The sequence below is a fragment of the Pimephales promelas genome, chromosome 9 (assembly GCF_988280905.1).
Source record: "Pimephales promelas chromosome 9, fPimPro1.hap1.1, whole genome shotgun sequence".
Taxonomy (NCBI): Eukaryota; Metazoa; Chordata; class Actinopteri; order Cypriniformes; family Leuciscidae; genus Pimephales; species Pimephales promelas.
In genome coordinates, this window is record NC_142777.1 from 2987717 (window position 1) to 3002995 (window position 15279).

A 15279-nucleotide genomic window follows, 5' to 3' on the forward strand; every position below is an offset into this window, starting at 1 on the left:
ACAGAGTCCAAACAACCGAGAGGACATCACACATCTGCACTCACTTCACATCCATCCCAATCAGAGACAAAAGGCATGCATGTAGATCCGTTTGAGTCATTCCATTAAACATCACAATTTAACACTGCTCTCTCCTCATAATAAGCTATGACCCATCAGACCATATGTATATAAAATAAAATAAAAACTTATTAGCCAAAAAAAGCTTCACAGTTGCAAGAAATCAAATTTAGCATCTATAGCTGTGAAATTTTTTATTGTATAATTTATTGCTTTTGTCAGTCAAACCTTGCTTTATAGGCTACACTTCATACACATATGCAAACGTTCTGATTGCTCCTTAGTCTTCAGGCAATAATAGCTAGGAAAATAATATGTATATTTTCCATCCCTGCCACTATTAGTAGAAAAACAACAAATGCAACGTTTACTTTGCTGTATCTATAATGAACACATGATAACCTACAAGCCCCAAGGATCTTGAAAACTAATTACTACTTGAAAAGAGGGTAATTGGAGTCATGTGTTCCTCTGTTGTGGCTTGGCTCGAGCATTCATCACAGCGACAACACTGAAGAATTTCTTCACATCAGCGCACATTCAGGCAGGAAGTTAACTATAGATGTTATTCGATCTGCGTCATCAATGTTTGCGGCGGCCATATTGTTGACATAGAAACCACGGAAACTGTCAGTCTGTCAATTGACAAGCGAGGTAGCGTTGGGATTATCCACTGTATTATCACTGTTTTTTTTTTAAATAGCGTGATGGTGTTGTGTAATACTAGGTGGTTCTAACAACAACAATAAGAACCTCGGAGTTAGTTTTTATACGATGAGATACCGACTGTCAGAAAACGTGAAGCGAAGGAGACAGGGTTGAGACAGCGCAGGAGAGGCTAGCTAGGATAAATAGGCTAAACTTTCAGCCAACTCCCCACGGAAAAGTCTGTTCCCACCATTTTACCACAGATTTCACACATAATCCGTGTGCGGTGTGCAGTGTTGTAGTCGAGACCACCTCACTCGAGTCCGAGTCAACACCGAGACCAGAGAGAGTCGAGTCCGAGTCAAGACCGAGTCCATAGATAGTCGAGTCCGAGACCAGAGACGGTCGAGTCCGAGTCGAGACCGAGACCAGTGAGGGTTCATTACCTAATTTACTTTTATTTACTTAGAGAAATCCTTTTTTTTTTTTTACTGAATTTACAAATATGATCAGTTTAGGGTAAAAAGGCCACATAGTAGGTGGTGTTAAAAGTAATTTTATTACAATATGTTATGCGCAGTTGCGCACTAGAAAATCACCAATCACTGGGCGTGTCAATCAATTTAAAGAAATATTTTATTAACATACATTAATAATCATGAAAAATATTTTTAATTGAACTCGAGTGGACTCGGGAATAATTCCGAGTCCTAAAAAAAAAAATTTTAGAGTACGAGTCAATTCCGAGTCCAAATGGACACGAGTCCATGACAAGACCAAGACCATTAAAATATGGTCTCGAGACCGAGTCCGAATCTCGAGTACTACAACACTGGCGGTGTGTATACGGTACAGAAGCAGGACGCGCTATAGTGCTTTATACGCTGTGTATGCAGTGCGTAACTGATCCGCGGCTGTACCACAAACACCCCAGTTCTCACTATTTTTTTTATTTTAAAACATACTCATTATTTCAACAACGTGAGCCAATTATTCCATGTATTACTTCGATATATTAAGTTGCTCAAGCAAGTGGTCAAATATGTAACCATGTACTTATATTAAAATCACAAACATTATAAATGAAAACTTAAAATTGACAAAAACAACCAACTCGCATGCCTTTTCTTTTGCACTTACATTTTAATACAACAAATCTTGCATGTCACAAAGAACTTGGTTTTCCACCTCCACGAATGGGACCAGTGTCATTCATTCTGTTGTCTTATTGAGGTAAATTGTAGTTTGTACGTTTTACGGACACCGTATGATCGAGATATCCGGATAGGTTATGGCTGGCAATAAGGACGGATCATTTGATTTGTAGCCTCTTTTTCCTATTTGTAGTGGAGATGAGTGGTACCCGGTGGGGTCTGCTGCTGTTGTAGCCCATCCGCCTCAAGGTTGTGTGTGTTGTGTCATCTTCACAAATGCTTTGCTGCATACCTCGGTTGTAACGAGTGGTTATTTCAGTCAAAGTTGCTCTTCTATCAGCTTGAATCAGTCGGCCCATTCACCTCTGACCTCTAGCATCAACAAGGCATTTTCGCCCACAGGACTGTCGCATACTGGATGTTTTTCCCTTTTCACACCATTCTTTGTAAACCCTAGAAATGGTTGTGGTGAAAATCCCAGTATCTGAGCAGATTGTGAAATACTCAGACCGGCCCGTCTGGCACCAACCATGCCACGCTCAAAATTGCTTAAATCACCTTTCTTTCCCATTCTGACATTCAGTTTGGAGTTTGGAGGAGATTGTCTTGACCAGGACCACACCCCTAAATGCATTGAAGCATCTGCCATGTGATTGGTTGATTAGACAATTGCATTAAAGGGGGGGGTTGACTGCTTTTTTTCTTTGCATGATTGTGTTTATGGGGTGCAATATAACATGTATTCTTGGTTTTTGGTTTTTAAAAAGTCTTATTTTCCATAAACTTCACTTTTATTGTCAGCCGCGCTCTCCTCTGTCCCCTGAACGAGCGGTTGACTTCCTGAGTCTATGAAACCACTCCCTCAGAAACACGTCGTGGGCTCAGATTGGTTAGCTTGGCCTGGTGTGTTGTGATTGCCTAAACTGTCACTCACGTTGTCCGGAAAGTTAACGCCCATTACCTTTACGGGCGAAACGTGCATGTCATGAGCTCCGGTCCAGATGTAAATATGCGTCGAACTGCAGTATCGGTTTGAGGCAGAATCAGACCGAGAAAGCCGCGATGAAGCGAGTCAAACAGAAACTCACCACACACGGCTCTTAATAAACGTTTCTGAATGATAATTTGCTACATTTCTTTTTAACTTTATACACGTTTGTTTAACACAATAGCATCTGACTGGCAACAATAGCAACTGACTGGCTACTAATGTTATACTCAAACAGCGTTGGAATTAGTTTACGTTCTTGATCAAATCGAAAATAACGTCATAAAACATGTACATGAAAAATACATTTACAACATTAGTACTTATACAAAATTCATGTTTGTACGCGTTTGTCGTAGACACAAAATAGCATAACTAATAGCCTAGTGGCAATAAAGCCAGCGCTGGCATTTGAAAAAAATAAAACACAAGGCTACGTCTGGAATTATACATTCAAATACATTTAAAATGATGAAGTCTTGGCCTACTTACAGGTTGTGGCCCAACAACTGCTGCCTCTGGTTTTAAAGCTGGAACTGTTTCATGTTTTAGTAACAGTTTCTTGTTGAATCCGGTGTTGAATTCGTGGAGATTCTGGAAGCTGTCTTCCGTAAAATGCGCAGCACAGAGAGCTAGATTAAGATCGTCATTTTCAGGAACATAAGCAAACATAAATTGTATCCATTGTTGACGAAGTACAGCGTCCGTGGGAAGCTCGAAGATATAAGACCTGACAGCTGGGTGAACACAACACACTCGACAAGCTGGAGCTGCTGAAATATGCGCATGCCCTTTTCTGCATATTCCGGAGAGAGTGGTTAATGCAAATGTGTAGGTTAGTGACCCTTTAATGAGAAATTGAACAGGTGTTCCTAATAATCCTTAAAGTGAGTGTGTGTGTGTGTATATTTAACTGTTTCTCAAAAGCTACATTTTGTAACTTATAATAGTGTAAAAGTTGTCTAGGTTTTTCATGAAAATTATGTAGCTAGCACTTTATTTTATGTTCCTGTTATTACAACAACTGGGTAATAACTACACCGTAAAATAAATAAATAAATAAATAAACATTTTCCTGATTTATTATAACATCAGATGCCGATGATGCCTAGCCTGGCAAACGCCAGACCACGTATCATTGAGAATGAAACGTGGTCTGGAAACCACATGTTAATTTTCTCGTATTTGAGGCGTGGTTTAGGAATGCCCAGAGCCATATTATTGGGTGCTACGAATGAAACCCAGGCTAGATGATGCCTGTGAATGCACATAAACGGAGTACAGATTCCTCCATGATTTCAACACCAGCTTAGTGTGGCTGTGGAGATCAGGGAAGAAAGGGAGATGGCACTTGTGCAGATCCGCTTGCCTCACATCATCCGCTTGCCTCTCATCTGGCCAATCTATCTTCAACTTCAAGCGACAGACTGAAGAAGATGCTCTGCCAAAGCACTCGTCTCTTTATCTGCATCAACCCCTCAGAATCAGATGCAGAAAGGATGAGTGCCTCGTACTGGACCGAAGAATTCAAGATGCAGGTCCTCTGAATTGCCTGAAGTCCCCTTGAAGTGCAAGGGGCAAGCAGGATCCGAGTTGTGGATAGTGAAACACTCGCAATGCTGACAGCGAGCCCCCTCGAGGACTGACCTAGCATGCTCTCCCATTCCCGGACACACAGTCTGTGTCTCAACCTTAGACTCCAGCCTGTGTTTCCCTGTCTCGTGGTGAAGTGTTTATGTACCATTGTTTCTGTGTTCTTTTCGTATGTGTAGTTCCAGTTTGCTTTGATTCATTAGTTCAGACCTGTTGGTCATTAGTGCTCACTACCCATGTGTTTTAGTGCCTTGTGTTGGTCGTTCTGTTAAGCCTAGTTCACACTACATTATTTAAAGCCCGATTTACAAATCGTTGAGCTCGCCGACATGTCTGTCTCTCGCAGCCAATCTGTTAGTATGAAAGAGCCAACAACACATCAAAGACGCTCGCACACGCGTCTCCGAGCCCATAAAAATATCTAGCATGCTAGATATCCAGAGCTGTCGCAAGACTCAACCTCACGTGATGTCATGAGCTACAGCCAATCAGAGCAAGGCATGGGTTGAGGTCACCTGGTAAATCTTATTTTTTGCATTTTTTTTCCCAGAGCAAATAATCGCATAGTTTCCAGAACTAGTTTCTGTCTGACATCTATATTCACGTGTTGTGTTCTTCGTCTTCTTCGCTGGGTATTGGCGTGCCTGTTATTTCGTGCCATTTTCGGTTCGGCCAGGGATATGGAGGTGTCGAGCAGACGAGTCCGCTCAGCGTCCCGCAAATCGGGCAGGTTCAGCCACAGGTGATGCTCCTGGACTACTGAGGTGGCCTTCACCTGACCCAGGGAGCGTGAGGCCACTTTCGTCGCTCGGAGAGCAAGGTCAGTGGCGGCACTCAGCTCATCAAAGAGCCTGGGGTCAGTCCTGCCCCCGTGCATATCTCTGAGCAGCTGGGCCTGGTAGACCTGCAAGGTGTTCATCGCATGCAGAGCGGCGGCCGCCTGTCCTGCAGCTCTGTTAGACCTCGCCACCAGAGTAGACGAGAATCTACAGGCCTTGGACGGTGCTTAGGATTGCCACGAGAGGAAGCAACAGAGCATTCCACCAGGGGAATCCCAGTGTACCCATGGGCAGCCGCCCCATCGAGGGGAGGAATTATGGAAAAAGCTGACGAACGTTCACAGGAGGTCAAAGGAGCCTTCCATGACTTCGACAACTCCTCGTGCACTTCCGGGAAGAACGGTATTGGGGTTGGCTGAGGCCGTGAAGCCACAGCCGTGCCCAAAAAAACATTCATCCAACCGCGAGCGCTCAGGGCAGGGCGGAGGGTTCCACTCTAGCCCGATGCTCGCGGCGGCCCCAGATCATCTCAGGATCTGATAAGGGCAACGCTGTGTTTTTGAAAGGGTAGTGGTCTCGTTAGGATGGCCTAAAGGTGTATGGCCATTATAGTCACAGTGTTTTTTTTGTCCACACTTTCCCTAGTATAAAGCTTACAGTATGAAATTGTGAAGGCATCTGTCCTTCGTCCGTTTGAGCTAGTCCCATAGACTTAGAGGCTAGAATGCACAATACATTCTCATCCTAGGGTGTCATATAGTGACGCTTTTGACAATGCCTATACATCCAACGGACATGGCACCCTTTAGCGTCAATATAACACACTTCGGTTATGGGTAGGTTTAGGTCTGGGGTAGGGTTAGGGTTAGACCACTAGGAGGGGCCTTCTGGCCCATAAATATCTCCGTCTCATATTGACAGTAAAGGGTGCCATGTGTGTTGAAAGTATACGCGTTGTCAAAAGCGTCAGTATATGACGCCTTGGGATGAGAACGGGCTGGAATGCAACAACCTCACAAACACATGCAAAGACACTACCCAACACAAGGCACTAAAACACAAGGTGTAATGCTGCATTCATGTGCTATGGTAATTATGGTAAATACAAAAAGCCGACATGGAAAATGAACACCCCCTCATGTGGTATTTTCTACTGGGCAACTCATAGAATATTTTGATGGACGAGTTGCCGAGATGAGATAACCTTTGGACTTTTCAAAATGGCGGAGAGCACCACAAGAGTTGTGAATGGTAAAAATATATAGGCTACTATTCATGATCTAGAAAATATATAGCATATTATTTACCTTTTGAGTTTTGATAAATAATTTTCTTGCTGTTGCAGATGACTTAAGCAATTTAAAATAGTTTTAGCTAAATAACAGGTCTGGATCTCCATCTTTTTACCACATTACGACAACAAAAGCATTTGAATGCAACACACTGGTAAATACCAATTCACAAGTGGAAAATATCCTACTTTCCATAGCACGTGAACGCAGCATAAATACACAAAGTAATGAGCACTAATGACGAAAAGGTGTGAACTAATAAATCACTATGGGAACTAACGACACAAAACAAACAGGAACTACACACAGGAAAAGAACTCAGAAACATTGGAACTGAACTGTGAGACAGGGGAACGCAGGCTGGAATACTTACACTCAGGGTTTTAGAGACACACACTCAACATACATACAGCTTCTGAAGACAAAGAAGCTGTTGACACACATTTCTGGTGTCTATTTATGGACTCTGACTGACACGCTACATTGCCTCCCAACATCAATACGTTCAGCCAATCAAATTAGCTCGTTCAGACATGTGCTTCACACACTGGCTCACGTGGAAGCGTTCCCACAGCATTAATGCGATGATGCCGCATCAAGTTCTACTCAAAAGGGAACTCAAGTTAAGCTTGATCATCCAGCATGACAACGATCAAACATTTGAGTCTTGACTTTAATTACTATAAAGGCAGGAGATAGTGTATGTATAGATAAGGTACGTATAAATAAGTCTATACCAAATAGAGTGACGTGACTCACCCTCATGTAATTGGAAACCTGTATGAATTCCTTTCACAGGATACAAAGGAAGACTCTGAAGAGAGCTGTAGAAATGGGTTAATGCTCGATGTAGTGAAAATTAAACTATAACACCTTCAATAACCTTTAATTAACTGCCTTGACAATGCATTCACCTGGAAAATGTGCAGTCATTGTGAAATAAATTACCAATTTGTCGTTTTTGATGCATCTGCTTTCCACTCTTGAAGATGATGAGCTAGCATGAGCATAGAAGTGAAGGTTTAGAAGGCCACAATCCTCATCAACATGTAGGAGAAACAGGTTGGTTTAATGGGATCCAACTGCTTCACATGACACTATTGGAATACACTATAGATACAAAAGGAGGAAAACAGCTGTACAGGCCTGCTGTCGACTAACGTGCTCCATCAGGTAGACGGAGGAGGATTTGAAGAACATGTGGTGAAATGAAACCGGGCTGTTGACAATTTTGACACTCACCATCAACGCCCAAAGTCATTAGTCAGGCAAACGCTTTCCATGGATCTGCCAGTGGATGCTGAGGGTCCAGAAACTTAAAAAAATCAGGTTGCCAATTATGTTTCCAAGGACAAAGGCGGCAAAATCAGGTTTGGATAAAACATTTCAGTGGTTTTAGTTTACCTAGTATTATTACAATTACTTTAAATTGTAGCAATAAGCAGTAACTACATTAGTTAACATGAACTAACAATGAACAACTAGCATCAACAAATGCTGTAAAAAAAAAATGGTAACACTTTACAATAAGGTTCACTAGTTAACATTAGTAAATGCATTAACTAACATGAACTAACGATGAGCAATGCATTAGTTACAGTGTTTATTAATCTTTGTTAATGTTAGTGTAGCGCTCCCCTCAGTATGTATACTGATAAGGGTAGGGCTTTTGGGTTGTTTTAATGTTTCAAATGTTAACCCTGATTAACTCAGTTTTAAATATTCTCTTGGATCTCTCTGTTAAAATACTCACTTGAACTATTTTAAACCTATCTATAAATTTACCCTTTTTAAATTGAGTTTTTAATAAAGCTTTTTAACCAAAAGTGTCTGTATGTCTCTCTCAAAATAAAAAGATAACCTCTTTGCAGATAGGAATTAAAATAACACACCACAAGGTTTTAGAAAAATATATCTCAATTATTTACTCAAAGAAACAATTATATGCAAACAAAATAAGAAATTAAATAAAATAGGATTTAGGGCTGCGCGATTAATCGAAAAAAAATCACGATCTCGATTCAAACATAAATGCGATCTCATTTCTTTATGATGGCGATTCACTTTCCGTATATTCCCCTGTATTTAGATCATGCCGCATTCGCGCGTTATTGGTCACGCGCAATCTGAATAACTTCTCTCCTCTCCCTCATTGGGCGTTCCACTGTTTAGACAGATGTGTAAGGCGGCGGCGGCAGATCTAAACGGTATCAGTTTACTTGATGGGTTTGCAGCGATAAGAGGTAAAAATGAACCCCAGTGTGGAAAATCCTGGTGGCGACGGTGAGAGTGAGGATGTAACAACATTGGTACAGAAAAAAGGAGCATATTCCACCGTGTGGTAGTGTTAATTTTACCAGCCATTTTTAAATTTAGTTTCAGTTTTAGTCCAGTTTCAGCATCGCTTGTTAGTTTTTATCACATTTAATCGACATCATCCCATTTTTATTTAGTCTAGTTTTAGTCGACTATAAGTCGAGCATTTTAGTCTTTATTTTAGTCCAAGAAAACATAATTTTATTCGTTTAGTTTTAGTAAAAAAAAACTGTCAACATTTTAGTCTAGTTTTAGTCAGGACATCATTTTAACCTTTTACTTTGTTGTCAGCAGATAATATTAAACATTTCCTAAAATTATTTCACATTTCAACATTTTCTCTCATCTTTTTGATAAAAAACACAATTTTAAGGAACACATGCAGACATGGAAGATGTACTGACAATATTTTCATATTTATTTTGAACATTGTTAAGGTTCAAAGACACAAACACAAATGCTTGCATTAAAACAAATAAAATACACCTGACAAAGGAAACAAATAAATAAAATAAAGTGTATTATGAACTTAACACAAGTGCTGGCTGTTTAAAGCTAGTTCACATAGAATAAAAAAAATAAATAGATTTGAGGTCAATGTTGTGAAAAAAAAAAAACTCCAACTGATACAACAAAAGTGCTTTCCTGCCAGCTAGTTCACATGGTATATAAAGGTACAGTATTTAAGGTGAAACGAGGCATAGCTTGCTAGAACGTATGAAATCTTTTTAAAGCGTCTGTCTGCTTTAATCAAATTTAACTGAAACTATAGTTGCCCGGCCAGTATAACATATCTAAGTTAGCAAAAATTTAACTTCACATACAATTCTATCAACAAGTGGCTACGGTCGCTACGTGCTAAGAAGCTAACGTAACATAGCCAGCCTGGATACTAAATGCTATGAAAGTTAGCCATCATTAGTTAGTTTATCATTGTAACAAAATGTGTCCATATATCACGTCTCTTCTTTCTCACGAGCCCCGTGCAAAGCATGTTTACTTTTAACCTGTCGCCGCCGCCTCAACGTGAATCCAGCTCCTGTCTGCTCCGTGTTGTGTAGGCTACTCTGACTGACTGTGCCCGCCCGCTCCAGGTTTGAACGTGGGTGTGTGTGGCGGAAGAGCTGACGAGGAGGAGGCGGAGGAGGAGACAGTATTTAACAAAACCATATCATATAATAATATGTAATTTTCGTCTCGTCTTTGTTCGTGAACTAAAATGTCCATAGATTTTAGCCCAGTCTTTATTTACCGAACTGCATTTTCGTCTCGTCTTTATTAGTCTACGAAAATTATTTCTGATTTACTCCCAGTTATTGTTTATTAGTGGGGATTTTAGTCTCGTCTCGTCTAGCTTTCGTTAGGTGAAAAATGTGCGTTGACGAAAATATTTTCGTTTAGTTTTCGTTAACGAAATTAACACTACCGTGTGGAACTTCTTCGGATTTAAACCTGAAGACGATGCGCAGAGAGTTATAATCTGCAAGCAGTGCTTTTGCGTGGTCGCAGCACCGCAAGGTAATACCACTAATCTATACAATCACCTCAAACGTCACCACAAAATACAGTACGAGTTAGCCATGAAAGATAAGAGAGCCACATCTCAAAACACCAGCCGCCACACCACGCAAACGTCCATAACTCAGACGTTGTACGGAGCATCGCCATACCCTTCAAGTTCCCAGCGGCACAAAGACATAACGAACTCCATCACTTATCATTTAGCTAAAGACATGGCTCCAATCAACACAGTTCAAAACGAGGGATTTAAGGCAATGATAAAGACTTTAGACAAGCGCTACTCGTTGCCCTCTCGCAACTATTTTTCATCCGTTGCACTTCCAGGTCTATACACACAGTGTCGAAGAACAGTCGAGGAAGAACTGCAAAATATGCTTTACTTCGCGGCAACAACAGACCTATGGTCAAGCCGAACGATGGAGCCGTATTTAAGCTTGACAGTGCATTTCATAACGAACGATTTCAACATGAGGAGCCGCTGTCTACTGACGACATTCTTTCCTGCTGATCACACTGGTGAGGAACTGGCACAGGGACTAAAAGACAGTCTCAACTCCTGGAGTTTGGAAGAGGAAAAAATGCTGTGCATCACTACAGACAGTGGAGCAAACATTGTAAAAGCAGCCTCCCTGAACAAGTGGACAAGGCTTCAATGTTTTGGCCATAGGCTACATCTGGCTATAGGTGAGCTGTGTATTAAACATTGTCATATTTTTTTTATTTTCATAATTTTCATATTTTAATTTAAATCAGAAAAATGTCCTAATTTATTTATAAATTAATCAGACATAAACAGAAAAAATAAAAGTCTAAATACCCATTTTTATTTTGAGGCTTAAATGAACATTGAGGATTGTATTGTATTTTTTTTAACATTTAAATTGTGCCTTTTTAGCTAATTACTTATACTTTAAATCAGTAAAAAAAAAAATTAATAGAAGCACACACAATTAAGTTGATCCTGCTTTATATTTGCCATGCAATTGATGCAGTCATTTTTACATTTAATGCAAGCAAATTAATGGAATGTTAAATTAATTTACTGCAGAATTGATAAAGCATATTTTTATTTATAGAGAATGCAATGAAAGATTCCCGGATTGACCGTGCTGTGGGCCTTTGTAAAAAGCTTGTGGCCTACTTCAGCCATAGTTGGAAGCGGAGGAGGGAGCTTGCTATTGCCCAAAAGGAGCTCAACTTGCCTGAACACCAGCTTAAAACAGAGTGCCCAACAAGATGGGGATCCCGACAAGCTATGGTCCAGAGGATCCTTGAACAGCAAACTGCTATTGGACATGTTCTCTCTGCTGACCGGAAGGCTAGACACCTAACACCAACCTGGCAGGATATCGAAGTCCTTGAAGTGATCAACAAGACACTCACCCCTCTGGCAGACTTTACTGATGCTCTGTCCTCAGTCAAGCCGGTCCTCCATCTTTTTGAGACAATGATGGCAGTGCAGGAAGATGATCCATGTCTTGCACAATCAATTAAGTCAAAAATCCTGCATTACCTTAAAGAAAAGTATAGTGATCCACACACTCAGGAACTGCTCGACATAGCCACAGAACTGGATCCACGTTTTAAACTGAACTATGTCAGCGAGGACAACAAAGTCAATGTCAAGGACAGACTGAAGAATGAGATGACTAGCATTGGTATGGTAAGTATATCTTTACATGATGCAAGATATTTATTTTCACAGAGAAATACATTTACATTAGGCTACATTGTTTACAGCTGCAAATAATTGAAATTAGATTTAGCTAACCCACCATAGGTTTTAACTGCTGAGATGTTACTTTTGTTAACAAGTGTAAAATATTAAGATTTGTATGTGATCTCTTCTCTTTTCCAGCAAAGCCCCCCCACAACTGACCCCAGCGCCCAGCCTTTGCTGCCCCCCGCAGAAAAGAAGAGAAAGACCTTAGGTTGTTTTTTAAAAGCAGCAAAGGGCAATGAGGCGGCAGCAGCACCATCTGATGCTTCTCAAGAGAATGATGTTGACATGGAGCTAGGCTCATATCTGCTCACAAGAAACATTGACAGCGAAGATGACCCCATAACCTGGTGGAAAGAACACAAGGGACAATATCCTAAACTCTCTGTGCTGGCAAGGAAATACCTCTGTATACCTGCTACAAGTTCCCCATCAGAAAGGGTTTTCAGCACAGGGGGGAACATAGTAACATGTCAGCGTTCCTCCCTGAAACCTCAAAATGTTGATAGGTTAGTGTTCTTGGCCAAGAACCTTTAAGGTTCTGTGCCAATTGGAGCAAAAAGCACAGGTTCTATTTTTTTATTTATTTTTTTTTTGTAGGCTATATGTTAATGTTTTCTTATGTTCAACAACATAACGCTTGTTCAATTTAAGGGGTAGTTTACAGTTGTCAAGCAATTTTGCATTACACACACACTAAATGAAGACATTCAGAATTTAAATTAATGTTATTATTCTGAACTTTAATTAATGTAATTAAACAAAGAACTTAGACTGTCCACTCTTGTTTATACTTTAGATCAGAAGTGTCAGTGACTTTATTATACTGAATTTCCTGTGTGTTTTGTTGTTGTTGTTTTTTTGTACTTGAGTGCAATAAATTGTTTGAAAAAAATGAGAATCGTGATCTCAATTCCCATGGAGAAAAATCGTGATTCACATTTTAGCAAGAATCGTGCAGCCCTAATAGGATTGTCCTTTCTTTTAAACCTTCAACACAAAATATCCCTCTTTCGTAAAGGGAAATATAGTTAGTACTATAATTTATAAATGCACAGTAACAAATTAAACCCCAATAACCTGCAAATGCATTAATTCAGCAAACTCAAATACAACAAGGTCACTTAAATCAATATATTTTGTGGGCCCACAACACCTTAATGAAATCTAAAGCCGGCAACCAAATGATTATTAAATAAAATACCGTAGCAGGCCTGATGTGGTGCTTGTGTTCGTTGTGGCCCAAAACTCAATGGCCGCTTCACTCGTCAGTGAGCAAACAAAATAAAAGAAAGATACCTCGAGTTAATGTTTCTGTCTCGTCTTCACCCCAGTAATCACTCGAACAGGCTCAGCATCCGATTACATTTCCACACGAACTCCGTTGGTTTATCTTTTCTCTTCCACGTCTCCAGCAAACTCACGAGAGAAATCCCAGTTGCTCCAAACTCCGTCTGAGTATCTTCCTTGTCTTCAGGTCGAACACAGCAGATAAACCCCTCGAAATGTTCAACGTAATGAACAGACTAACATTAGCATTAGCAGTAGCACAAAAGTAAACAGTCTCTGAACTTCGTGTAGAAATTCACCCCGCTTCACAATATACATCTTGTCACTCTTCTCATTGGTTGTTGTGCAAACAATCATAAAATACAAGTTATACACTGGCTTGTACACTACTGTTTTACAAATTAACTCAGAACATCTCTGTGTCACGCTCACTCTCTCGAACTTTTTTCCTCTCTTTCCCAACGTCGCGCTCACTCCACTCACCTGCTCTTAACCCCATAAATGCTGGTTTAGACAGTTTTCAGAAATGCATTATCTCTTGACTAAAACAATAAACATAATTTTAAAACTGCTTTTAACATTTTTATTATAACTTTTCTTTTTGCATATTTTTCAACCTTTTTTAAAATCACACAACTTTTATGCTCTAATTACCAGATGATAGACCTACAACTAACACTTATAACTTTATGCATTTTTAACCCAGGTTACATTAGTTAATACAAATACAGCTGTTCATTGTGCGTTCATGTTAGTTCACAGTCCATTAACTAATGTTAACTAATACAACAACGTATTAGTAAATGTTGGAATTAATATTAAGATTAATAAATGCTGAAGAAGTATTGTTCACATATTGTACATGTTAACTAATGTAGTTAACTAATGTTAACTAATTAACCTTATTGTAAAGTGTTACCAAAAAAATATTAGTTAATGCAACTAATTCAGTAAATAATTTAAAGGGGTGATGAACTGAGAAATCAAAATTTCCTTGAGCTTTTGCGGCCGGTTTAGCCCCACCCACCGATTCGTGCATTACACGCATAGCTAAATAACATAGATTCCTACCTCGTGATGACAAACCGGATCGAGCTACCGAGCAATACAAAATATTATGCAGTGTCTGGTTGTGGAAGAAGACAGTCGCTGCATAAGCTTTCTCTGGATTCCAATAGGACTGTATTCATAAACTTTATTTTTAATGACGTTCCAGCTGATGTGGGTAAAACATTGTCCGTCTGTTCGCTTCATTTCACTGAGGATTGTTTTGTAAACAAGACTGGATTTGCAGACAGATTAAGAGTAAAGAACGGTGCTGTGCCGTCTACATTGGATCTGACAGGAATGGTGCAACACACAGACTCTGGGTCGAACATGTTTGGGCGAATCATTCCGGTTGCCATTTTACAACATTGGACGTTTTCAAAACAATTTCCCCCAAGTGCACCGACAGGTGAGTTGAAACTCATTATAATATGCAAAACTGTTATCCTCTCACAGCAGTGGGCGTTTACTTCCAAGTCTTCAGTGCGAGACGCCCATAAAAACGTTCTTCAGCTAGGCTCAAAACTAGGGTAGAAAATAACATATTAATTATTCATTTTGATGTTTTTGAATGCAAAAACCAAGCGAACGTCATTAGTTGACCTCAGACAACTTTGCAATATAATAAAATTTAAAAAGCCAGTTCGACCCCTTTAACAAATGAAACAAGTGTTTAAAGTGTTAGCAATTAAACTATAAAAGTCAAAACTGTAACTGTCAACCTTGTTACCTTTCTGAATACATGTATTTATCCTATATTAAAATGAATTAATTTGGCTTAAGATTGCACAAGTAATTTTCTTACAATGCAATGCATAATATTCTTGATTTCAATTTTGGAAACTTGCAAAAACCAGAAAAGTGATCCATT

The 15279-nt window shown here is 39.8% G+C and overlaps 1 protein-coding gene across 1 annotated transcript; it reads left to right on the forward strand.

The window, feature by feature from the left end:
• The first annotated feature begins 11435 nt into the window (after positions 1 to 11435).
• LOC148977467 (E3 SUMO-protein ligase ZBED1-like) lies at positions 11436 to 12608 on the forward strand. Its single transcript, XM_089135220.1, has 2 exons — positions 11436 to 12014; positions 12210 to 12608. The coding sequence occupies exons 1-2, from the start codon at positions 11436 to 11438 to the stop codon at positions 12606 to 12608; spliced, it is 978 nt and encodes a 325-aa protein (XP_088991346.1).
• Positions 12609 to 15279: the final 2671 nt, after the last annotated feature.

Coding starts and splice junctions, on each gene's coding strand:
- LOC148977467 (XM_089135220.1), top strand. CDS start 11,436: ATGAAAGATTCCCGGATTGACCGTGCTGTGGGCCTTTGTAAAAAGCTT. Junction 12,015..12,209: donor AGATGACTAGCATTGGTATG/GTAAGTATATCT, acceptor TCTCTTTTCCAG/CAAAGCCCCCCCACAACTGA.